The sequence below is a fragment of the Charadrius vociferus genome, unplaced genomic scaffold, assembly GCF_000708025.1.
Source record: "Charadrius vociferus isolate BGI_N301 unplaced genomic scaffold, ASM70802v2 scaffold482, whole genome shotgun sequence".
Classification (NCBI taxonomy): Eukaryota; Metazoa; Chordata; class Aves; order Charadriiformes; family Charadriidae; genus Charadrius; species Charadrius vociferus.
The window spans coordinates 62347-87980 of NW_009647221.1; the positions used below are offsets into that span (position 1 = coordinate 62347).

General features: G+C 39.1%; 1 protein-coding gene across 1 annotated transcript in view; it reads right to left on the reverse strand.

The window, feature by feature from the left end:
• Nucleotides 1-2534: 2534 nt before the first annotated feature.
• RB1 (retinoblastoma 1) overlaps nt 2535-25634 on the reverse strand; it is an 87215-nt gene continuing 64115 nt past the window's right edge. Inside the window, exons 18-27 of the mRNA XM_009879614.1 lie at nt 9697-9815; nt 9122-9267; nt 8277-8422; nt 7625-7729; nt 6481-6594; nt 6223-6389; nt 5227-5257; nt 4727-4869; nt 4212-4261; nt 2535-2923 (exon numbers count right to left, since the gene is read on the reverse strand). Of these exons, the coding sequence (XP_009877916.1) occupies nt 2850-2923; nt 4212-4261; nt 4727-4869; nt 5227-5257; nt 6223-6389; nt 6481-6594; nt 7625-7729; nt 8277-8422; nt 9122-9267; nt 9697-9815 (1095 nt within the window). The 3' untranslated portion in view covers nt 2535-2849. The remainder of the gene's footprint in view (nt 2924-4211; nt 4262-4726; nt 4870-5226; nt 5258-6222; nt 6390-6480; nt 6595-7624; nt 7730-8276; nt 8423-9121; nt 9268-9696; nt 9816-25634) is intronic.

The following is a 25634-nucleotide window of genomic DNA, read 5'->3' on the forward strand; positions in this document are numbered from 1 at the left end:
GTGGAGAAGAGGCTGGGAGGCAGCTCGGCCGTCTCCAGATGGCCACGCAGCCAAGCCAAGAGGTCAAACTCCTCTTAGCCTCAATGGAGAGAAATGGGCCTCCGAGATGCATTTCACATGACCTCATTTTACGCGTAACAGCTTCGGTAGAGACAAGGTTCCTCTGCAAACGCACATTTCTTCGCTGTGCTGAGGAGAGTTTGATCAGTGGTGCAATCCGCACCATCAGGCACCTGAAACGCCCGTCCCGTTTTCTCTCAGCTCTTCTGCTCTGAATTCCAATTTTCTTTTTTTCCTGAAACAGCTTCAGTATTCTAACCCATTCTGACTACAACAAGGTCTCGCTGGAAGAAAGGTACTCCCAAACACAGTAAGATTTCCAAATCTGACAAAAAGCCTTTCATTTCAATACACATTTATTTGCATATGTATCTGCTTAAAAATAGACTCTGAAAATGTGTTTTCAGAGGGGACAGGGACTGGCAAGTCATCCAGTGCACTCTGTGCTCTAATCATTGCCATGAACTCTGAAGCTATAAATAGCTCTGCAAGTTCAGCAGAGTCATGAGTCACAGGCACCTATGGACTCTGAGAAAGCAAGGACAGGGAGCCGTGAGGTTGATGTGCCTACAGCCAGACACCTGGCCCCGAAAGCCACAGTGGCTTACGCAGGTTTTTTGACATCCTGAGCTGTTTTCAACAACTCTGAAAGCAAAAGAATTGATGATGAAAAGCAAGGTGGTGAAATGATGGGAACGCTCCTAAAGGCGGACACCAGCTTCTCGGAAGGACTGCCTCAAGCGCCTCTGACCTCTGCTTGTATCAGCTGCAGAATCACGGTGGAAGCGTGATACAGAGGACGTCATTGCCATATGAAATCAACTTCCCATCTAATAAAAGAAAATTACCAACTACCATTCTTTTAAAAGCTATTTTATTTATCTTAAGAGAAACTGATTAGTTGTATAAAATATTATCATACATTTGATGTAAAGCCTTCAGTCTCTTTGAACAAAAAAATACGTTGTCACAGTAAAGAAATAACAGATCTGCTTAGGTACTGGACTCTCTAACGTCACCCCTCTGGCCAAAGGATCATGGAAGAACTTCAACGGCTGTAATGGACCTTACAGTCAGTGTACCCCAATGTCAACATACATTCTGTCTGTAAAACTGCAAAAAGTGAGAAAATAAACATAAGGTACTCTAACATTTCTGTACATTTTTCAGGAAGAAAGTTGAAGCCATGTTGAGACTAAAAAAATAACTCAATTTTATTTTAAAATTCATTCACAAATCAGTGTGCTGTTCATAGAATTTTTGGTAACTCTGGGATTAGCTTCCATTCAACACAAGAACTGATCATTATGTACTAGTGTAAGTATTCTAGGTTCAGCTAAACCATTTCTAAATAAGCTACCCGGAGAAGATGCGGTTTTTAAAATGTTTGTGTAATGAATAGCATGCTTTTCTACTATAACTGTTTTAATTTAAGTAGCTGCGAAAGCTTAATTTCATTAAAATGGGTAATGTTAAAGTAGAACTTCATTTACTTACTGAAATCTCAATCCAGTGGAAGTAAAACATGTGCTTTCCTTAACTGGGTATTTTGCAAAGCCTTTGTCATTGCAAGAAAAATTCCAGTATCTGAATCAGTAACTTCCAAAAAAGTTTTGAGTTAGGTATTTTTTGTTGTTGTTTGGGTTGTTGTTTTGTGAGGTTTTTTTGTGTAGTTGTAACAGTTCACAAGTTGCCTATTAAATTCTGCCTTTTCAGTAAAATAAGGCAGACTGATTTTCCCAACGTGGGCTCATCAAGTTCAGCGTTTGTGCAGCGGCGGCAGGAAGGGCAATGGGAGGTACCCCGTGCTTTTAGAGACCAGGCTACTCCTACCTGGAACCCAACTGGAGCCACGCACCTTTCAGCTACGGGAAACAGGTTTGGTGCCCGTTCCTCAAGCTATTTGGCTTGGCTACAGTGAGGTCAAAATTTGAAGAAATCAAACAAATTCTACACCATTAGAATTTTTGAAGTCTTATGCGTACCAGGTGGGATGTACGTTTGGGGTTCTTTTTTCTTAATAATGAGATTTTCCAAGATAAGAAAGTGCACATACATCAAGTACTCTGCACATGGGAAGAAGCTTCAGCTTCTGGCAGGAATCTCTGTGGGATTCATATTCCATGAAATTCAAACTGATGGAAAGTGTAACCGCCCTCCCAAATTACACTGGGGTGAGAACTGGGGAAGGAAAACTACAAAACGCTAAGTCTTGGTTTCAGTAGTACGGCTACATAATGAGCTCGCTTTGAATTCAGGTTGGACTTCTGACATGAGGCCCTGACTTTGCAAGGTCTATGACTGCTGTGCAGTTTAAGTTAATGGGAATTTGATGCGCTAATTATATACAGAGACAGAAATCTTTGCAGTATCTGGCCCCTCATTTTCAAAATTTGCAAGTAATGACAATCTAAAAACTGAAAGCTAAGAAACAAAATTAGTGCATTTCAAATCATTCTAGCTAACATTTTTGTCTTTAGACAGCAAAATTCAATCCAAGTAGACTGAATTGGCTTAAATCAGTAATGCTGCAATAGGAAACTAAAACACCTTCCAAGTCTGTTTTTAAAATACTCAAAAAAATATATAAATTAAATTCAGTGGCTTACGTTGTATATATGCTACATCAAAAGGCAAAGTATCATGAAAAACATTTTTAAAAGTCCAAATGCTTTCAACTAGCAGTTCGGAATAAAAAGCAACTAAAAAAGCAACTCAGTTAATGAAGGCTGTAAAACAAAAACAATCTAGGAGGGTCTGCAGTGCAGCCCCTGGTCCTGAGAAGAATCTCACTTTTCTTCACTGGCTGAGGTATCGTTTCCATCGTTCAGTTTCTGCTTTTGCATTCTTGTTCGAGTAGATGCTAAAAAAAAAAAAAAAAAAAAAAGAAAAAACAACCACAAAATAAGAACGAAATTAAATACTGTCTTCGGAATTACTTTGGACGTGATTATTTATTGTAAAAATTTACCATGACACAATAGAAGTACACTATTCTAAATAAAACAAATCCCTCATTTTAAAATAAACAGTTCTGAGTTGCTTCAGCAATTCTCGCTCGATCTCACACACGTTAAGAAATTCATTCCCCCTGTTCACTCAAGTTCTCATGGCTTCTGTACCATCACTTTGTTTTCATCCTCACGGTGGGCAGGTGGACTGCATCACCTCGGCATCTCGTCTCCTTGCCAGGCAGATGCTGTGGCTGAGCAGTGCCCGCATCCCAGAGCCGGCCTGCCCAGGAAATGCCCTTTTCCCTCCAGTGACACACACTATCACAACTGGACGTGAGATATAACATCCCTCTTTAACCTCTGCCACAAGTAAACACCAAAACATTTTCCCTACCCTAAAACAAAGGAGAGGTGCCTGGATCCATACTCATTCCTATCGTGATGAGGAAACACTTGCTAGGTGAGAATTTTTAATGCAAATCTGCTCAGCTGCAGAGCTGAGACTCTACCAGAGAGTGAGAATGCCTGGTCAGACCAAGCGTGTTCCTTCTCAGGAGTGGAAAATACAACTCGGATGTGGGGACGGGGCTGTTTTGCCTTTCGTGAGCTAGATTTGACTTTCATTTGAAAAACAGAAAAGTGATCCCATAAAATCTGAAAGAAATGCTGATCTCCAGTAGAAGAAAAAGCAGTCTCAGGCATTTTACTATGAAAGACAGCAAAGCAACGTACAAAATCACATACCATTTTTCTGTGTATATAATTTTCCGTTACTACACTGTAATCAACTAAAAAGGTGTTCTGGTCAACTAAATGCTGCTGCCAATTACTACTGATTTCTACCTGCAAGCTCTCAGCTAAGGGTCTGTCATTACAACAAATAGGGAAGGCCTTGGCAAGCATTTAATTCCATTTCAAAAATTCTAGTGTTTAGGAAGAATGTGTCATGCTCATTTTCTTATTCACATGTAATAAAGCATCTTCTACGCTGCTGTGCCATTTAACACCCTCAAAAAGGCTTTTGAGGATTTCCATTTTCTAACCTGCATTTTCAAGATGAAGTGGTGCAAGTACAAAAAACTAAGCATGTTATCGAAATGACATCAGTGTTGAACAATGTCTTCATCTGAGCGGGCACAAATTGTTTTATCCAAGGCACTCACTGCTGTGCAGTTAACAAAAAAAAATAATACTCACTCATTTCTGCAAGCTTTTGTTGGAACTTGGACTCCTGGGGTAGGTGTTTGCTGCAGAGAGAAAGCAGATGGTTAAGCAAAAGTTTAAAAAAAAAAGAGCCCCTTTTTATCCTCATAACCTAACTTTAAATCAAGATTAGTTCATTTCACTGGTATCGCCTTCTCTTACAAAGATGCAAACTCTTTTTTTGTCCACAGTAAACTCCAGAGTTGCTTGATTTCTCATATGTCTAAAAGAAATTTGGGGTTTGTTTTTTAAAAGACTGACTAAAGACAACAGCATGGCTCAGCACTCAGCAGTAACGCTGGGATGCTGGATGTATAAGCACTGAATAAATCCTTGCTTCTGACATCAAAGCGTCTCATTGAGAAGTGTTATGGTACCATCTCTCATTTAATGTATTTACTAAAGTTCACAAATGAATAGAAGTCAGGATGTCAGGAAGAAGTTGGGACGGAAGGCCCTGAGAACCAAATATATGTAAGATTACAGAAAAGCCAAGAACAATCCCTCACCTTCCATCTGCTTCGTCTTGCCCTTCTATATCAAAGCGCAGCCTCTTCAGTGGCTTAGGAGCAGCGCTTACTTCTGCGCTGCGTTTCAGCTGGCAGTCACTGTTGCACACCATCTGATTTATTTTTTGAAACTTTTCAGAAGTCTGAAATTTCAAGAAAATAAGGAAAGGGTTACCTATAAATCCTGACAGTACTCAAATTTTCCAGATCATCCACTAATAAAAAAATAAATCAGGAATTCTAGAATTCCGCAGTTTAAAGAACCCTTATCTTCATTCAAAGCAACTAAAATGAAATGCAAGACATTTAAAAGTGAGGTCTAGATATTTGAAAGGAGTTAACAGGACGCCCCTGTAATATTTGTGCTTACAGATTCCATAATATACCACATTAAATTAGAGACATTTAACTGGCCAGTTCTACAGGTGTCAGCAAGGTATCTCCATTCCTCCAAAAGTTATGTGTATTCAAGACCAGACATTAAAAATGTTAAAACTCACCCCAAATGATTCACCAATCGACACCAAAATTCTGCCAAATGAAGAAGAGAAGTATTTAAGATTAAGCTCCATTTAACAATGATAGAAGAATCCACTAATTTGCACAGCTTAGCATAAGACATTAACAAAGTCTCTTCCCCTCTCTCTGCATTTATAGTGCAAATCCATACTACGCTTTACTGTGTTGAGACCGGTCACGTTTCTCTTTGGGCCACCGAATGCTGAATCACCAAATCAACCGTACCACACAGACAGAAAAGAAACTGTGGCTCGAAGAATCAGAGGCCCCCACAGTCTGCCCCTTATCATCAGGAAGACACTTCTGTGCTGGGTACTGAGATAATCATCCTTTCATCATTACATTTATGTGTTTGCTAATTGAAACCATGCAGGACTTCAACCTAAAATATACAATAATATTCTAACTTTTGCACACAGTGGCCCAGATGCAATGAGGCTCGCTTGATCCTAGTTTGAAAAGCCCACTGGAGACTTGCACATCTGCTGTCATCCTTGTCTTCAAAGAACTAGTGACCAACAGTTTGAAATGTTCTGCTCAGTCAACTAAATACTCTGAACCATTTTGTTCCAAAAAAAGTATTTTCTCTTTAAACAAATGTACAAAGCTCATCTATGTTTTTCCAGAAGTGTGATCCAGACTCAAAGCCAAAAACATTTAAACAACTAGGTCAGAAACCCCCTCTTGGATGTGACTATTTAAAAAAAAAAACAAACCAACCCCGAAACAAACAAACAAACAAAAAAAGCCCACAAAAAAACCCCAACCCAAATCTCCTTGAGCACACTGACTCAACTGAAACAAAAAAGAGCTCAAAGATGATTAAAGATTCCAAATACGGGACACAAACTTTTAACCAGAAAAGATATAAGAACCACGGACTACGGACAAACTAGACTGCAGTTTTCTAACTTGCTTCCACTAAAATCCCTAAAATTCCTTTAATTTAGTCAAAGAAATGCTTGTCAACCACCTACCTAGACCTTGGAGTCATCTTTGTGGGCGACTGAAACCCGTCGGAGAATTTATATGGGCTCTTCAAGGGTGAGATGTAGATGTTATTGCCAGCAGGGACACGCCGAGGAGAGTTGGAAAACTGGTAAGGGCTGCGAGGAATGTGTGGGATAGGTGACAGAGTGGGAGGCTATAAAAATAATAAAATAATCATAAGGTTTTATTGTCTCTATACTCCTAGTCTATTAAATAATTAATACTAAACACAACTAGCAGCTTACCCTGTTGGAGGCATACTGCAAAATGTTTGTTTTCAGCTTCTGCATAAACACTAAGTTGTAGAAGACTATAATGGAGTCGTACTGTTCCTCCCTGATAAGAACACGTTTGAAGGTCTGTGGAGGGGGAGAAAATCACACACAGTAAAAAAAAAAAAAAAAAAAACCAAAAATCAATTTTACATAAAAACTCATAAAGCCATTCAAAAAATCTGTGTTAGATACAAGCTAAGATGGCACTTGTATTGCATGTGAGCCATTGTAACCACTATTTAGAACTGTTTCAAATGGTTTCTTTTTTTCCGAACATGTATGAACATCAGTAGAGGCACCTACTTAATTAACCCTTAGTGAGAACCCAGTTCATCAGTACTTTCACATCTTCCAAATTTAAGCTTTCACACATACAATTGTCAAAAAGGGGCTTTGCTACTGTGCACACCTTGCAAGGCTAAAAAAAAATTAATTACTGACTTGATGTGGATAGAATAGTTCTTTACGCTTGGAGACGTAACTCTGGAGTTTAGCCAAGATGCAGAAATACACTCTTTGAGAAATTCTGCTACTAAAAGGATGCCTGCAGTTTACTTAACTGCCTGATTGTTTGATTTTATTATCATTTTGTACAAAGATTTAAGTACAGTAAGGCCTTAACAAAGAAAGGAGCTTCTTAGTGTCAGAATTAAGCCTACAACTTTAATCCATACGTATCTGTTTGATATACAACTATACATATCTATTTGATAACTTATTTCTATTGAAAGCTTCTACAGAAAGTTATCTGCTTCCCTTCCCTTAACTCTAAGTTAAGGGGAACTTGGGTTGTCTTTGAAAATCCTATTAGCACTAGACCTGAATCTTTCATCCGGTCTCCAAATAGAATCATAACCCATTATTTAGCATCTTTAAGTAAAAATTGGAATGAAGTTTGCTTTCTGAGGAGAGTTACCAAACTATTTGTGCAAGATGTTTAGAGAGACATTTAGTATTAGAGACAGTTTGCTCCTCCATAAAATGGAGATACAGTGAAGCAGAAGTTTTCTTTTGTATGTTCAGGTGTAGTTTGGGTTTTTGTTTTAGACAAACAGAGAGAAACAATTAGTTTCTAACATGTTTATGGAGGGATAACATTAAAGAATCTCCATACCTCTTGGTTTGTGTTGGGAAGCTCCTTGTATGCCGAAACTATTATTTTAAATCGAAGATCTACATTCTTTACTTTGCATATGCCATACATGGAACACATCATGATCTGTTAAAGAAACAAGACAAGACAACTGGGAATGAGAAAATTAATTAAGCTTCTCCATTTCAAATTAAGAAACCAATTGACGAGCTTTCTAGTGTTGACTGTGGTCTGTAAACTAGCATGCAACGCAACTTCATAAGAACTTCCAGAGCAAAAGTCGACTACTGTTCCCTCCACTTCTGTATGACAATCAACTGATTGGATCTGATGGTATTTTCTCAAACTCATTTCACATGCTGCAATTTTAGAGCAGAATAACAAAACATTTATCAGCCACACATGTTGTCTTCCCAAAGAAAATCAATATTTTTTATGTAAATTGTTAGAAAATTTGGTGTGTCTTCATTATTTTGAAAATAGCCATAAATGGTATTTGAGGACCCCGTAGTAACTGCCAGTACCTAAACTGAGGTGATAGACTTCACTCTAATTTCATTTTTCCTTTGAGTGGTCAATAAAGAAATAACTTCTATTGACTAAAGGATGTATAAGGAACATTTTGCTCAGGAAAGTATTTTTAAAAATTTTGAACTTTTTTGTTAAATGTTACCTGGTCCAAGTGCCTGTCTCTCATAAGTTCATACTCATTTTGCAGCGTGTGCTGGAAGAGGGTCCAGATCAAGGGTTCCAGGTCAGGATGTTCAGAGAGAAGCCGAAAGAACAGGGTACGTAGTCGAAGATAGGCCAGTAGATACACTTCAGAGACAGAGAAGAAAAATAAGCTGAAATTGTAATAATAGGGGTATACGAAATAAAAGGAACACAATGGAGAATGGACAGCAATTGAACGTTCTCCATCTCCCACTACAAAGACCATGAGCCAAAGGAAGGTAGTAGAAGCCAGATTCAAAATAAATGGAAAAGATACTTCATACAACAGGCAGTGGACACACAGAAGTCCACAGCAAACAATGCTGTTCATGTATGTCCACGTCGATTCAAAAAGAGTCTGAACAAGTATTTGGAATGTGAATCTACTGAGCAGACACATCTCAAAAGGCTCAGGAAAAACCCTGAGCTGGCGAAAGTCAGAGCTTGGGAAAGCATTCAGGGGAAGCACCATATAAGTTGGCCCAGTTCTTAAGCTTTCCATGACGTCTATTTATGGTCACTGCTGGAAAAAGAATGCTATGATAGCAGAACCCTCCATCTGAGCACATATGGCCATTCTCACAATCTGTAGATAAGTTTTCGGTTCGAACTTGCAGCGTGTAAAGTGCACGCATTAACCTGCTGGCACTGTTTTACTGTTTCTCCAGAGGCAGCTGAGGGTTTGCACGGTGTTTACTACAGATTCTATTATAACCTTTTAAAAAATCTTGAGCTCCAAACCCCCAAAAAGGATAAATAACAAAAGATAACTTTGCAATTTCAGTATATACGGAAGTAACAAACCTTTTTTGTAGAACAGAGAGAGGGAGGTAGATTTCTGTGGTTTCTGTGTTTGGGGGGTCACAGCTGGCTGAGCATCTGGAGTGGAAGTACCACTTGCATGAGGTCCAGATGCTTTCTTCTTAGGAGATCTCACAGGAGAAAGATAGCTGGAGATTCAACATATATTAAGCACTTAACATCACAGGATAAAGGAACAATTTTTTATGAATAATACTTGCAGGAACTCTTCCCTCTTCTCCCATTAAAAGAAATTAATTGCCACCATAACCTGTCATTCCCACATCAGGAATTAAAAATTCAAGTTATTGATTAAATACCTCATAAAAGGACTTATTTATTCCCAGGCAAGTAAGATAACAGTTTGCAAGTACAAGTTTGATAGGGCTTGGAAAAAAACATTTCAGAATTTGATTTAGCTAAATTTACATGTATAATAAGCAGCAGCAAATACAACAGTTTGACATAACTGAAGTACCAAGCCTAACAAGTAGGAAAACAGAATACAAGTGGATTCAAATATTAAGGGCAATATTAACTTCCCATTTTACTAGACCTCAAGCACGCATGCCACTTACAGGTCTGCTGCAGTGTGATTATGTTGGAGAGGCAGATTGAGAGTGGAAGTGGGCTCAGGCTGATCAGTTTGGCCTTCTCGTTCTTTTGACTGCTTGATAAGATCGAACAGAGGTGACCCCTAGAGAAACGACAGTAACAGTACATTTCACTGAGAACAGACAACCGCACTGGATGGATTTTGTTCCTTCTTCTCTAAAAACAACCCCCAAAATACGATCCTAAACAGAAGATTAACGCTTTGAAATACTTCACAATGCTCATGTTTTGCCAGATAACTCTTAACTTTTTAACTGGCAAACTTTAACTATTAAATACACCACTTTTTCTGTTTCAATAGTGGTCCATTAGACACAGGCCAACTGCAGTGTTGAGATATAGTTGTATTCTAGAGTCTCCTATTAAATAGCCATTCCTGAAAAGAAGAGCGAATAATACGAGAAAATACGTAAAAGGTCACATTTCAAAAAAACAACACAAAACAACAACTTGTTGGTAACTGAAAGTTACAGCTGTACCTAGTGTCAATCCATTTCTGCTACGACATCTACCCAATATTTCACATATACACTTCAGAGACAGAGAAGAAAAATAAGCTGAAATTGTAATAATAGGGGTATACGAAATAAAAGGAACACAATGGAGAATGGACAGCAATCTACACAAAACACGGTTGTAACTCATCTAACTGCACTGGGGACTATTTTGATCTCTGCAGTATCATGTTCCAGAGCTACCTCTGACAAGAGTTATAGTCACTCTGGATGCATTAAGTCTCTGCCCTCATGGCCAAAAACAAAACCCATTTTGATTTTAGGTCAGTTATCAGTGCTTTAGGCACGGAAGCTGGAAGAAGTCTGAACCTACTGAGAGCTTGAGGTAGGAGGCGATGCAGAAAGGATGTAAGTGGAATGGAGAAGGTTCTGGCAGAAGCAATACTAATCCTACTGCTGACATTAGTAATAATGGCAGTTTTGCAGAAACAAAATCTCAGGCTTTTGCTGCTTGTGTGTCACGTACAGAGTAGAATTATGCTGAGACAGCAAGACTGCATGGGAAAACACTTTGGCACCGTATTTATAATTAATTTTGAAAACACGGGGTTGCTGGCTTCTGGTTTGGTTTTTTTTTTATTTTCTTTCAACAGGAGACTCATCCTTCAGCACAATGTTGCCTTCCAACAGTGCAGCATCAGAAGTCCAGAAGCAACAGAAGAACATTTGATTAGCAAATATCTGCTTTTTCAGGGGGAAAGCAGTGTCCTTAAGACTGGGAATGAAGTGCGAAGAACCAAACATTCAGTGTTTTCCTCCAAATGATCTCCCAAAAGACAGCAGTAAAAATCAATCAGCTCAACACTTTGTACATAATACACTGTCCAATTGTCTGAGGTTTATTTGATGCTACAAATGCGTGATACTAATATTAAAATACGATGGCACAGATGACAAATCTGTAGCTACAATAACAAACAGGAGCACAGCACACATGTAAAGCAAGCTTCATCACCCTGGCTAAGGCACTAAGAAAAGGCCTAGAAAAACTAGGCTAGATTTACTAGAATTAAAACTTTCCTCATTTAGCCTTACTTCTAAAAAAAGAAACCCTTTTCATGTGCATCAACTAAAAATTCAGAGTAACAAGATGAGGGTGACTTGAGATTTACAATGTCTCACATTGTGTAATTTTTAAATTACAATTCTGGCAATACAGGAGCTGTTCCATCCATAACAGAAAAACATTGGTTACTGACTCATAACCACATAGTTATTTCTCCATCATTTCTCAACCAGATCAGCTCTCCGGTTGGTTTGCATCATCTTCCCCTGGACTTAGGAGTGCATGCACTTGCCATTTGCTTCTTTCAGCTCTTTGCTGGAAATGCAGAGACATGATGTTCTCCGTTTCTCATTCTTCCGGTCACTTGGCCTCTTCCTTTTTATTATTCTCATCAGTGTTTCACTAGGATCTGAAGAATCAAAGTTTCTTTCCCAGAGCAATCACTAATTCATTGCTGAAACATCTCCTCCTTCCTTGACTAAGAGTGAATCCCGCTTCATTCATTTCCCATTTTAGCTATTAATGACTGGGAAAGTATTGTTTTTAATGAAGCATCAGTAGGAGGAAAAGGGGTTGATAAGGGGAATGAGAGGTCGAGAAACAGAAGCAAAAGTTACTATTTCTGAAGTCAGCACTTGAGATCAGCAGTTCCAGGTCTTCTCTCAACCCTGCTCTGATTTTCAGTACACAGAGTGCGATTTCATTAGATAAGGTGAGAGGGGACATCAGCTTGCTACCTATGGAAGGGACCTGCCTACTTCTGCACCATTTCCACCCCTCCTCTTCTACTTGCCAGCCTTGACAGTCAACCTCCACATAAGTCAATTTGATGCACTAAACTAGCAGAAAGTTAACAGAAAAAGCAAAACCAGATTTAAGCCACCTCTGCAGAGAATCACTAGCAGAGCCAGAACAGGCATTAAGGAAAGTCAGAGCGGCAACACCACGAAGGTTGGGAGCAAAGCAGGAAATGGGTAGTCCGAGATGTCCTGCGTTTACTGACAACAACCCATTCAATCAGCTGACTGGCGTGGAAAACCTTACCCTACAGAAATTTATGAAACCTACTACTGCTTGCCATCAGTTAGCAGAAATAGTTACCAAGAGGATATTCTTTGTGTAGAAACATCTACTTATAGAGACCAAGCAGCAAGACACAGCGAGTCCGATACATCTTTTTTGGCTCCCTCAAATGCTAACTGACACTGTGGTTAAAAATGTGTCAAGATAAACAGAGTGTTGTCACCCAGCTGGTCCCCAGCAGCGCAGACCAGCCAGCATCAGCGATGGAGGGATGTGTGAAACCACTGACTCAACACGTGCCCTTGGGTAAATTCATGGTCGCGTTGCCTACCCCGACTGCAGGAACTTTGTTAGCGCTGCAGTTCCATGAGCAGAAGGAAGAGTTTATTTAATTTTCAGACCCGGTGAAATTTAAGGAGAGCGTTCTGCTGTTCACAATTTCCACCTTACAGCTGAGAGAACTTCATCTAAAGTCCTCCGTGCACTCTTCCCAGGGACCTCTACCACTCTTGCTGGTAGCTTTCCAAATGCACAGCCGCATAGATGGAGAAGAGAAGTAAGTGCTACGCCGATGAGACTGGTGCCTCGCAAAAAGCCGCAAGTATACTACTATGCAGAAATACACAGAGATGAGTTTTCTCAAATGTATCTACCCCACACACTGCAAAATTGGTGGGTTTAATTACAACCTTGCCTCCGTTCTTTATATTTAAACATGAAAAAGACTTCTGTTTCGTGAATCTGAAGCGCAATCTGCAGCTTGCAGGGAGTTTTCAAGGTTATCAGGGCAAACTCTTAGTTTAACTTAACTCTTAGTTTAACTTAGTTTAACTCAAACTTTTAGTCCCACTACTTGGTATTCAACAATTTACGTCTAGCTCAAATAATCAAAATATAATGTCATTAACCAGCCAATTGCCAGTCCTCTAAGTAATAGCCACAAAAGAACTTTAACCCCCAGGTCCAGCTTTATCTAACAGAAATGTTTATCAGTAACTTGTTTCTAAAGCAACATTATTCACACTATCTTTTACAAATTTTATATTGCTTTGTAAAGCTTTTAAGCAGCACTTTGGGTTAACAGGTCACCTCCAATGCATTCCTTTCACATGAAAGTAGTTTTGCAGTTTTTACTTTAATTTAAAGCTCAGTAATTAATGTTACTAGCTACATCAACAGAATACATTTTACTAATCAAGTGAAATGCTGCTTTTCATCTGAGACTTCCCTGTGATGGCTAGAGAGGCCCCATTTTATTAGTCCAAAAAGGAGAAAGCAATTAAGGCCTAATATTTCTCAGGGTCAAACAGCCACTGGCGTCAGAATGAAGAATAAGAATGAATTTGACTGGGTCCTCTCTCACACTACCCAGGGCGAAGTATAACTCTGCAACGCTAAAGTCTGTGAATTAAGCAGGGCTTCATTAAGGGAGCTTCTGCAGGATCCTCCCCTGCAGCAACACCTGCATCATGAGCATCTGCAGTGATTTTTCCCACTCTGAAAGCTCCTTTTATGGACAAAACAGGCAGACTTTCTTGTTGGTTAATCTTTATTTGGCTATGGGGAAACTACAGGACACACAGGTGCTTCCCAGCTTCCTGATCTTTACATCAGCTCCGTTCCAACAACATGTTTAGCTGGACTTTGGTTTCCATGAAAAGATTAAACAAAAGACTTAAATCCTTAAATACGGGGAACAGCTACCCTGGGGTTTGGGTGTACTCCACTGACTACAAAGGAAGTCCCTCAGCAGCTTTACTCTCAGCAGTGCTAATTAGCAGTTCGCACTATTTTAAAAACTGCTTTTGTCTTTTTCTATTGCTTTATGTTTTTATTCTTTATAATAATTTCCTAATTGAATTTTAGGTTTTAGTTCTTTGTCCACAATAAACTTTAATGAAGTGTTTATCTCAATGCCAAGTTATTTGGGGTTTTTTTGGTTTGGTTTGGGGTTTTTTTGTTTGCTGGTTTTGGGGTTGTTTGTTTTTTTTTTTAAATAATCAACATCACCTCAAGTTATTAAATCAGTCAATACAATACATGGCATTAAGAAATGAATCTAGTTGGAGGTTAGTAACAAGTGGTGTCCCTCAGGGGTCAGTACTGGGCCCAGTTTTGTTCAACATATTCATCAATGATCTGGATGAAGGGATAGAGTGTACCATCAGCAAGTTTGCTGATGACACAAAACTGGGAGGAGTGGCTGACACGCCAGAAGGCTGTGCTGCCTTACAGCGTGACCTCGCCAGGCTGGAGAGTTGGGCAGAAAGAAATCTTATGAAGTTCAACAAGGGTAAGTGTAGGGTACTGCATCTGGGGAGGAATAACCCCATGCACCAGTACAGGTTGGGGGCTGACCTCCTGGAGAGCAGCTCTGTGGAGAGGGACCTGGGAGTCCTGGTGGACAACAGGATGACCATGAGCCAGCAATGTGCCCTGGCGGCCAAGAAGGCGAATGGCATCCTGGGGTGCATCAAGAAGAGTGTGGCCAGCAGGTCGAGGGAGGTCATCCTCCCCCTCTACTCTGCCCTGGTGAGACCGCATCTGGAGTACTGTGTCCAGTTCTGGGCTCCCCAGTTCAAGAAAGACAGGGAACTGCTGGAGAGGGTCCAGCAAAGGGCAACAAAGATGATTAGGGGACTGGAGCACCTTTCTTATGAGGAAAGGCTGAGGGACTTGGGTCTCTTTAGTCTAGAGAAAAGAAGATTGAGGGGGGATCTTATTAATACTTACAAATACTTAATGGGAGGATGCCAGGGGGATGGGAGTAGTCTTTTTTCAGTGGCGCCCAGTGATAGGACGAGGGGTAATGGGCATAAACTTGAACATAGGAAGTTCCATCTTAACATGAGAAGGAACTTCTTTACTTTGAGGGTAGTGGAGCACTGGAACAGGCTGCCCAGAGAGGTGGTGGAGTCTCCCACTCTGGAGACATTCAAAACCCGCCTGGACGCTGTCCTGTGCAACATGCTTTAGGTGACCCTGCTCTGGCAGGGGGGTTGGACTAGATGATCTCCAAAGGTCCCTTCCAACCCTAACCACTCTGTGAACTCTGTGAACTCTGTGGAATGTTCTTCTCCATAATATGCTAAAAGATGGCTGTAATTTTGCAAGGCAAAACAAACCCTATTTAGAATTGACAGCTTTGGAAAGGAAGTTGCAAGGACTGGATCAGGGCGAGCTATTTCCAGCCCTCTTTCCCATAACAGAATTGCACACCCAGAAAGTTGACTTTTACTTGTAATTGTATTTTCAGAAGCTTCACGTGACAATTAGTATTCAGAATTCTGAAATAATTTAGGCCTGCCAAACCAAAATATATTTCACAGTCTAAATTTAAATAGTATTTGCCATGAAAAAACAGTAAGATTAAAGACTATGTTTTAATTTCATACATATGAGTTTTGTTACATAAATTATGTTCCTATTAGGGCTTGTTCTTACAAAATTTATAAAGAAAAACATTAACAACTGCAGTGTTAATGGTTTAATTCATATAAGAAGACTGACAGAACTACTTTTAACTCCTTAGAGCAAGTTTATGTTTAATACAAGTCCTATTCCTACTGTACTCATCTCTAGCACTGAAAATCAGGTAACACTCATCAAGCTTTGTGAGGAACTCCTTTTATCTAAATGCATAGTACGCACAGGAAAAAAAAAAGCAGAAAAGAAACAGTGACTGTTAATCAGTTTGGGCCATTTAAGAGCAGTATTTTGATGGGCTTTTCCTCCTCGCACAAAAGGCTTAGAAAGTCATAAACTAGAGAGGAAGTGACAAGCACATACTCATACACATACAAATCATGAAAACTGATTATTTGAAGTCCTTGCCACAAAGCACACTAGCAGCTGACCTTAAAGCGAGTGTCCTAGACTGAAGCCTGTTTGGAATTTTCAAGTTCAGTTCTCTCATGTTCCAGTTTCTTATAAAATTTAAAAATAAACTAGTTATTGCACCAGAAAAAAAGTGTAACTGCTACTGGTCTGGCACACAGGACCTATTGTGGAAACGCGGAACAGATTTAGGCAGTCTCTGGTGAATATAGATACTTACTTATATGAAATCAAGCATCTCTAATGGGAGAAACTGAGATTTCCTATCAAAAGCTATTTGAAGGCCTAGCGAAAAAGAAGTTCAAATCTCTCCAGTTAGAGAAGGAAAGCCAGGTTGCCACAGCCCACAGTTTGGGTATGCATCTTAAACTTGTGCCGCTTTAAATGACACTGCAAATCCATTCTCTTCACAGTTTTGTGATAATCTAGTCTTCCTTACAGGCTTCTGGAGAGACCTGGCAAATCTTGGTAGAATTCAGACATTGTTTCAGAATAATCAATACCACAATTTTCAACCCCTCTACTCCCAAAATTGCTCTTCACCAAATGGTTTTATATTAACCAATTCTCTATGTTTAACAGGGTCTCTCGGCAAAGGTCCATGGGGCCACCTCACTGCAGGATACAAGAGCATTATCAAGATATGCTTCCTAGCAATGGAGAAGGATGCACGTGAAAACAGCCACCAAAATTCTGAGACGCCCACCACAGACATGTCTTCCCAAAAAAATTACGGGAAGGTGTGGGAAGAGTTGAAAAAACGCTCAAGAAGCATATCACTGCAAGACAAACAGTTGACAGGCACAATAAGATATCTGGAGTGATAGCTGCTCTTAAAAACAGCAGCAGAGTTGAGCTAAATTAAGAAGTGAAACAAATTTAAAGACAATGCAGAGATTCCAGTAACTTCCCTTTTTTTCTGAAGTTCTTAAATTTTAACCATAAAGATGATAGACCTTCTGTGTTAACATACTGACTAATACTATTGGTATGTTCAAAAATGTTACAAAGACTTGATGATAATACTCTGCAAATAGGGAAATTACTGACACAGCTATTGCTTTGTAGCTGTGCAAACCAATCACCAGTTGAACATTGAAGGGAAAAGTGAACCATGGTCATCTTTGCCAAGCCTGTGAGACTAACTTTTTAAAAATTGCTTTGAAAAGAGTTTTGAAAGACACTTTACAAGCAGAACTACATTTTTATCCAACTATTTTGTTTAAACTACTCAGGATGACCCTGGGAAGACTGCTATCATGTGGCTTGCAGTAGGCTCTTGCACCACTTTATTCAGCAGTTTTTCTGCTCAAGGCTCACACAACTTACAGCACATTCCATACAGAAAAAAAAAGGCCTGCTGAGTAACTATGGAGTTAACATTCAGCACGTTAAAGCCTTAACTACACAAATACTCTAAGTCAGTACAAGCCAGTATTCCACCAAAAGACACAGTCCCAAACTTCTCCATCAACCTGCTCCATCCTCCCCGCTATCCCCAGCCCCTCTTGTGTCAGCAGAGTTGGAGATCTGGTCCAGGGAACTGTGGTTTTGTTGCTGTTGTGGTTTTTATTTAGTTGGAGATTTTTTTATTGTTTTATTTAAACACATTTGGCAGGAGGCCTTAGTTTTACATTCAGAGCAGCTCTCCTATCTAGTTCACCTTACAGCAACACAAGCGTTTGCGTTATGTTACATGAAGAGACAGAAACGAGCAGCTGGAGGATGACATGAGACACCACCTTCCAGTGGCAGTACCAGGGCAGCGCAAGGGAAGTCATGCCTCACAAATCCCCAGGTTTCTCCTCTATCAGAGGCACTGACAGGCCCCTTCAGGTAAGGCTCTTTAAAGAAAGTGCTGCCATAGGGCAGATGGGAATGCAGCTACTGACTAAACAACAGATACTGAAAGTATGAATAAATGGTCCATTTTCACAGTGGCGAGAGGTTATTAGTGAAGTCTCATGCTCTCTACTGGAACCGCTGCTGTTTAACATTCACAAAGACAGGGAAATGTGGCAGGGGCAGGGAGGAGAAGGCTGCCAGAATCACATAATTATGCAGTTTTAAGAAAAATAAACTCACTGCAAAAAGATCTCATGACTTTATGTGACTAGATGATAAAAGAGCTGTAATAATCAATGATGATATAAGCAAAAATAAAAAAAACCTCCACGCTTAAAAGTCAAAGTTTAAAGAATTACTAGCAAACTAAAAAAACAGAGTTATTATGCCAGTATACTAGCTCATGGATTACCAGAGTCACCAAACTAAATTATCAGGCAATAGGACTGAAAGTGAAAAACAACTAGTTTTTCATACAGCCCGAGCGTTCAGCTATGGAAGTAACGTCTACAAAACATTGTGAATGTGAAAAATACACATTACTTAAAAAAAAAAAAAAAAAAAGGAACTGCATATGCAGGTCCACAAAGCACTGCAGAATACAATAACCCTTACACGTATTTCTTACTGAACGTTATCTAAGAAAATAACATTGTACGCTTGTCCTGCACATGCATTTTCCCCAAAGCAATTGCTACGAGCCTGTTCCAGATGGATCTGTGGTCTGCACTGGCAGTGGTGCTATAGAAACAATCTGTATCTAAAGTAATTAGCATGTTTATTGCCTAGCTCCCCGGAGTAACCAGGCTTCAATATCCATCACTAATTCTTGGACAAAACTTCCTAAGATTTTTAGGCGAAAGCCAGAAGTCTCACAAGACAAACTGAACTGATACCAGTTTTCCCCCCTCTCAGCACAAAAAAATCACAGACAATACCAAAAAAAACCCCACCCGATGTGAACCATTTGACTCTTGGAAACGATAATATATCAGTCATCAATAAGAAGTCCCACCAAAAATCTTGAGGTAGGTAACTATATCAACAACCTTAAACTGTGAAAACACTACAACGTGAAGACTTTTTCAGTACACACTTCAAAAGAGATGCTTTAAAGGTCAGTTACACCAACTGACATCACACAGTATTAAGAACAACACTTCTATATTTATTTCCATATATGAGAAATTATTACACCCAGCAGCAAAACAGCTACTCAAGCACTTACTTTCTTCAGAAGAACCTTTGGGTCACAAAATGCCTATCTCAGTAAAGAGAATTTATTTATGTAATTACTATGGTAACAATTAAACAGATTGTCACAGCTTTTTAGCAGTTTCATTTCTAATTGACTTACACAGTCCCAGTTCCCAGAACAACAATTAAAAGCAGTTCCAGGAATTATTTTTCCAAGTACAAGCAGAGACATGACAACCAAGTGCCTCTGAGATTTTCAGTTAAAGCCAGTAATTCAGTTTCAAGTCTCACGTTCTCTCCAGCTTCTCATTAGCTGGACAAATTTAGGTAAACATACCACCAACAATTCTCTTAATCCAGCTAAAAGTGGTAAGTGTGCCGGGAAACTTTGTAAACGGCAGTTTTTGAAAGAGGAGGACAGTATCTTTTATCAGCATAACCAAGGAGTCAACAAATTATTAATTGAACAAAAAAGGATACAACAGATAACGTGCAGAGTATGTGGATGAGCACATACAGAAAGACCAACTGTCTAGAAAAAGTAATATTAGCTAGGGGACGGTACATGTCCTGAAACCATTAAGAGCAGACTGCTCTATGATATTTAAAAGCAAAAAGGACTATAAATATCTTGCAATGTGCTTCATATAATTAAAAGAGAAAAACAGGACAAAGAAATAGAAGTTCCAAAAACATTATGCCATGCTTCGTAACAAAATACAGCAACACAAGCATGGAAACTGTTTTATGTGATGGATTTATCAACCACTTTTAGAAAATATTTCACTCTGAAGAAAATTACACATGACAAAGAGATGAAAGAAAAAACTGAAGTTGTAACAAAACTATCAGTGTAACAACATTTTGAGCGTAGAGCCATCCCTTAAGAAGAATTTTGATCTTAATTTGAGCCAATACTTCTGGGACTACCATTACAGAATATCTCAAGCTCAGTTAACTCAGTCTATACCGCATATTTGCTCAAGGCAGACAAAACCTGGCAGTCATCGTGTTGTGCTTAGCTTTCAAAACAGAAGCATATACAGAGCTTCTGAGCACTCAGCTGACTGAATTTAACAAGGTGTCTTCAATTAAACGTTTCTGCCTTACAAGTAGTTATTTAACAATCAGACAAAACAGAGTGTAACGAGGTAAGGAGTAGTGCATTGGAAATCAGATTAACAAGGGAAGATTAAAAAAAGTCTTGAGCTATTATGTAAGCCTTCATTAAAAATCTGAAAATGAATAATTGAATTTTGACAGTGTGATACAGAACAGCACAAAAGTCACTCAAAACACCCCAAACTTTTCAATAACTTGTCCGAACAGATCTAAACAAAAACCTTGGAAGACACTGGTATCTATATTTTTCAATGTTACACCCATTTCATACTTACTTTTTAGTAATTGTACTAATCTAGTATTTTAACATTTACTAAGTGGTTTTCCTACTGTTTTCTCTAAGTTTTGCAGCTAGTTCTGAGGCAGATATTACACTGCTTTCTGCTAAAAAAAGTTCTGATCTCCTTACCGCCCCAGCTTTTTTCTAGTTTATGTCACTCCCCTGCCCCTCATCTTGAGGGCAATTTTGCTGATCTACAGCATTAGTTGGCTTCCTTAACTACAAACTGTAAATTTGTATAAACATACCAGAAACAATTCTAAAATTAGTATGTCAGCATTAGCTTTTAGATCTGAGACAGGGGAAAAAAAGTAATTAATACTGTCAAACACATGAGCATCCCTCAGTAAATGATGGAGTCAGAAGTGTCTCACACTAAAACATGTGGACTATGCATGGAGTTACTCTCTGTTACTGAATACAATGCAATATATGAGCTTTAATTTTTTTCTAACACCAAAAAATGTATCTGATCTAGTAAAGAAGGGCAAAAACACTAAACAGGGAAAAAAAAATAAAAACAATTTATATAAGATGTATGTGAGTGTGTCTACATGGTAAACTATAGCTACAGCTACGGTCAACTTGGACCTCAGCAACATCTGCAAGAAGCTTACGCTAACATTTGCCCAAATTAGGCCAGTATTATTTTTCAGAAAATAATGTAAGACATGATATTCGGTGCCTTTCCTCATAGCCACACACACAAATCTTTTTTGAAGACTAACCAGTAAAGCCTAGCTCAGGCTCTGCAAAAACATGCTGGAAGGCAGAACATTTCCCCCTTAGACATTTAGAGCAAAATGATGAAGGAAATTACTGAATTATACTGCTTTAAAACACTTTATTTCTAGTTTACACCATAAGGTCAAGCCTAAATGCTTTTCTGTGTAAATACAATGGCCTAATATACAATGTCTGATTACTGGTTGTCACAAAGGACAAATGCTGGTCACTACTTCATATAAAATGAACTACTTGAATTCACCTTGCCCGTCTGGGGGATAGCAGGAAGAATGGATGGAAATGACATGCTGTCACTCTGAATTATTTGACTAACAAATAACAGATATGTAGAGAGTTGCAATATAGCCAGGTGACAGCACCATAAAATTTTTGTTGCCAACGCAACCTTCTCATTTTTAGTTTCCTTCAAGCTTGTTAAAAATTGGGCTGAGCTCCCCCCTCCTCAGCTGTCTGAATTACATAAACTAACAGAGTATAGCGTAAAGGTAAGTGACTTTAGAGAAAATGTGGTTTTGGACAAAAATGCCAGAGTGCTGAAGTACAAAAGCAAGTTACAACCTGCTGATGCCCAGGGAAATGACACAAATTTGCATTTAAAACTCAGAGCACTTCCATTTGGATGACTTCACAGGGATCTACGAAAACAACATTAATCTTCTTCAAGCTTTAAATCAACAGTTATAAGGAGACAAAGATCACGTGGGGTTTTTTTCTGAAATACCACATACCAGATCCCCCACTTCCCATCTTAATAGCACTGATGCAAAAACTTTCCTCCCTATGGGAAGACCTTGTGCCACACACGTACGCAGTGAAGGATCCATACTCAGCATCCAGTTCTCCCATCTGCAAGGTTGCCCTGCTGAGACGTGCCTTCGGTCTTCATAAAGATAATGAGGAAGCCAACCCTCCTTTTAAAATGATAAAATTAAAAAAAAGTAACATATCCTAAAAGAATGTCACAATTTTGAGAACACTTTTGATGCTTTTTTTTGGGGGGGGTTGTTTTTTGGTGCGCTCAGACACTCCTAAGTGTAGGGAGTAGATGTGTTTATGAAAATCGAGACATTCGCATGGCTTCTGCTGTCTCCTTCCTCTGTGCAACACTTGCTCCTTGACCACTTATCTTTCAGTTGTATTTCTATTGGCACACGCTTAAAAACTGGAATGGAACACGTGCAGAAAAAAATGTACATGACCCTCCCTGAAGTAATAAATCAGTGACATTAGGCAATACATAAAAAGCACTTATCAACAAAGCACTAAAACTGACTTAGTTGATAAGGTACGTTAAATTACCAAATGATCAAATGCTATATTTCCCTTCATATCATTAAATTTAAAATATCCTGTTGTTTCGACAAGAAAAATGTGAAATCCTTCAACAACAAAGTGCTTTTCTGTCAAGCTCTCAAATTTAATTGTGAGAAACTCTCGGTCATTTGTAAATGGAGCAAAACCAAAGTTTCAATGTTTCTGATAAAACCACTGTTTTGCATCCTATTTTGAGAAAATTGAAGTCTTTTGCTTCTAGTTTTACTTCCTGAAATTTAAGGAAAATGAAATTAGCTTCTAAAGATTTTTTTTAAATTCAGTTGGCCTTTTTGGAAGAAATTTCACTGAAACATATTCCCACAGAAACATTACATTTTGCCAATGTTTTCTAGCAAAAAGCATTTTGAACTCTTTCTGCTAGTCCTACAATCAAGTTGCCGTATCTCTTTTAGCAATTTCAAAATAGAAGCTCACCGATCGATGTTTTAAAAGGCACCATACTCCTTTTAAAACTTGATCATGCCATGAACTAGCATTGTGTGTGATTCAGTTGAACTCTTTGAACAGTTTTACTGCAGTTGCATACAACGATGTAGAACTTGGTACTGTTTACTTTCTATGGCTTGAGCAAACACAGAAAGGTTGGGATAACTTGGAAGCTTTCCTCTCCCTCCAAGGAATCTTAAACCACCAGTCTTACTGAAGACCTCCAAAATGTTTCCCTCAAACTCCAGAGCGTGTAAAGATTGCACGTTACATAGAGAATGATGCAATTTGAAGTCTGTTGAATTTTACAGCTTCTTTTATTATTTTCACTAGAAAAACAAACCTGAACTGCAGCTTAGTCATTTCTCCTAAACCTACCTTTCACATACTTTCTACTTTGATCATTTCCTGCCACCAACGCACGGTGCAATGCTGAAGCTGTGAGTGCTCGAACTGTATAGACACAGAGTCAAAACTGCCGCTCGCAGGCATGAAGACTTCAGCTACCAGCCTTGAGCACAACTAGGGTAAAAGCAACTAAAAGTGCATTTTGATTGAGGGGTCTTGGCAGAAGAACAGTGCAGATGTACAGCATGGTCAGACGGATTAAATAAAGTTTCCAATCCTGATTATATAGATCTCCAAACACCTTTCTCCCTCCCACCGGAAAATGAAAATAATTTTTAAGAAAGGCTGGGGGACAGAAACAAAGGTTTCACTTTAAAAAAAAAAAAAAAATCAACTCTATAGTAGAGGTAAGCTGTGAAAGGATTATCTTAAAAGAAGTAAAATTCCTATGAAATTAAAAAGTCATAACTACCATAGATTTCTGTTGTATTTTAATAAGGGAAACCTGCCTGCCTCAGAAAATTTAGAGAATGAAAAGAGGACTTGAAAACACAAGTTGACTTTGAAATTTCAACACATTGCTTCTGGTAAGGACACAGACCATTTTCACACTGACTGAGATATGTATATTTAAGTTGTTCTGTGCATCTATACATTCCAGTGTTTTGCTATCTCAGAGGAAGACACACATGGAATGCATGGAAATAGCTGTCAAATTTAAAGGAGTTACTTTGATTTGGATGTAATATTACTCTGTTGTCTTCACTTTCACTGTAGAGAAAATGCCCCATTTCTGGTTTTGGTTAATGTGGTATCTGTTATGAGCAGCTTCACTGACTTCATTATAAATATACCCATATAAAACTTGCATAGAAACCAAAGCAAAAGTGTAAAGTATTATAGTCCAACCTGCACTCACAGGTACAGCAAAACAGCAGACAGAAGCCTTACATAAAAATGCCCCTGTTTAAGAAAAGCTCTTACAAGGCACCTCAACTCAGACACAACAATCTATCAGTAGGAGCTCTGCTTCACAGAAGTAGAATTCTCTATTTTTTGTTTTTAACTTAAATATCTAACAAGTTCCTCATTTGTCATTCAGTGGGCATTTTCTACAGCTATTCTGAAGCATAAAATCCAATGACTAAGCCATAGCAAAACCAAGACAGGTTTTACCATTCACTTCCAGTGAAATAAGAGGCTGCAAATTAAGGCATTTCTGAAGTTATACCCACAAATGATAATCTCAAAGAACCTGTATTTATCTCTCTGCTACCTGACCCTATTCTGTTTTAACTGCAGGTGACATGAAGTACATGTAGTGTATTTGTCTGAGATTTTCTAACTTTCTAGATTGGTTGACATGAGTTTTTAGGCTGTAACATGACAAGGAAAATGGAAACCAATACTAATACTGAAGACAGTAGACCCAAAGCATCCAGAAAAACTTAGTGCATCTTCAATAGAATCGGGATCAAATGTTTGCCTTACAAAGCTGTCATCCCTTATCACCCCTAGTCATTTCAAATAGGAAAGCATGACTATGCACTATATGTCTGTATTACTGCTCCTTTTTATCCTTCTTTGTGGAAAAATTAATCAGGCATGCATGGCTCTTTTTTATTATGCTATTGTCCTGGTTCCGGCAGGGATGGGGTTAATTTGCCCCAGGAGCCGGCAGGGGGCAGGTATTCCATCCCAGGTGACCCATGCCCGAGCTATAAGAGGAGGTAGCCGGGGCGAGGAGAGCAGTCGCCACTTGGGGGTGGGCTGCGGAGGTGCGGGTCTGGTCGGTGCACTTTGCGGCAGTACTATAATCGCGTTTTCATCTTTCCTTTTGCTGTTCTGTTACATTGCATTATTTTAACTCACGAGTTTGGCCCTGATGATTTCTTTTTTTCCACAGCTGTGGGAGTTGCGCGAGCAGCTGCGTGGTTCTTTGTTGCTGGCTGAGGCCAAACCACAACAGTCCTTTTTGGCGCCCAACGTGGGGCTCAAAGGGTTGCAATAACTAATTTCTTGCGTTCATTTCCCATATTGGTTAGATAGTTGCCGATTACAATGTTACTTCGTTTGTTTGCGTGGCCGTGTTTTGTAAATTCTTATATGCTCTATGTACTCCCTGTGATGCTGTTTGTTATCTCAGGGAGAGGGATCAGGGCTATCATTTTGCCGTCATGTGCAGTATCAGCTTATGATATGATAACATCACTATTGAAG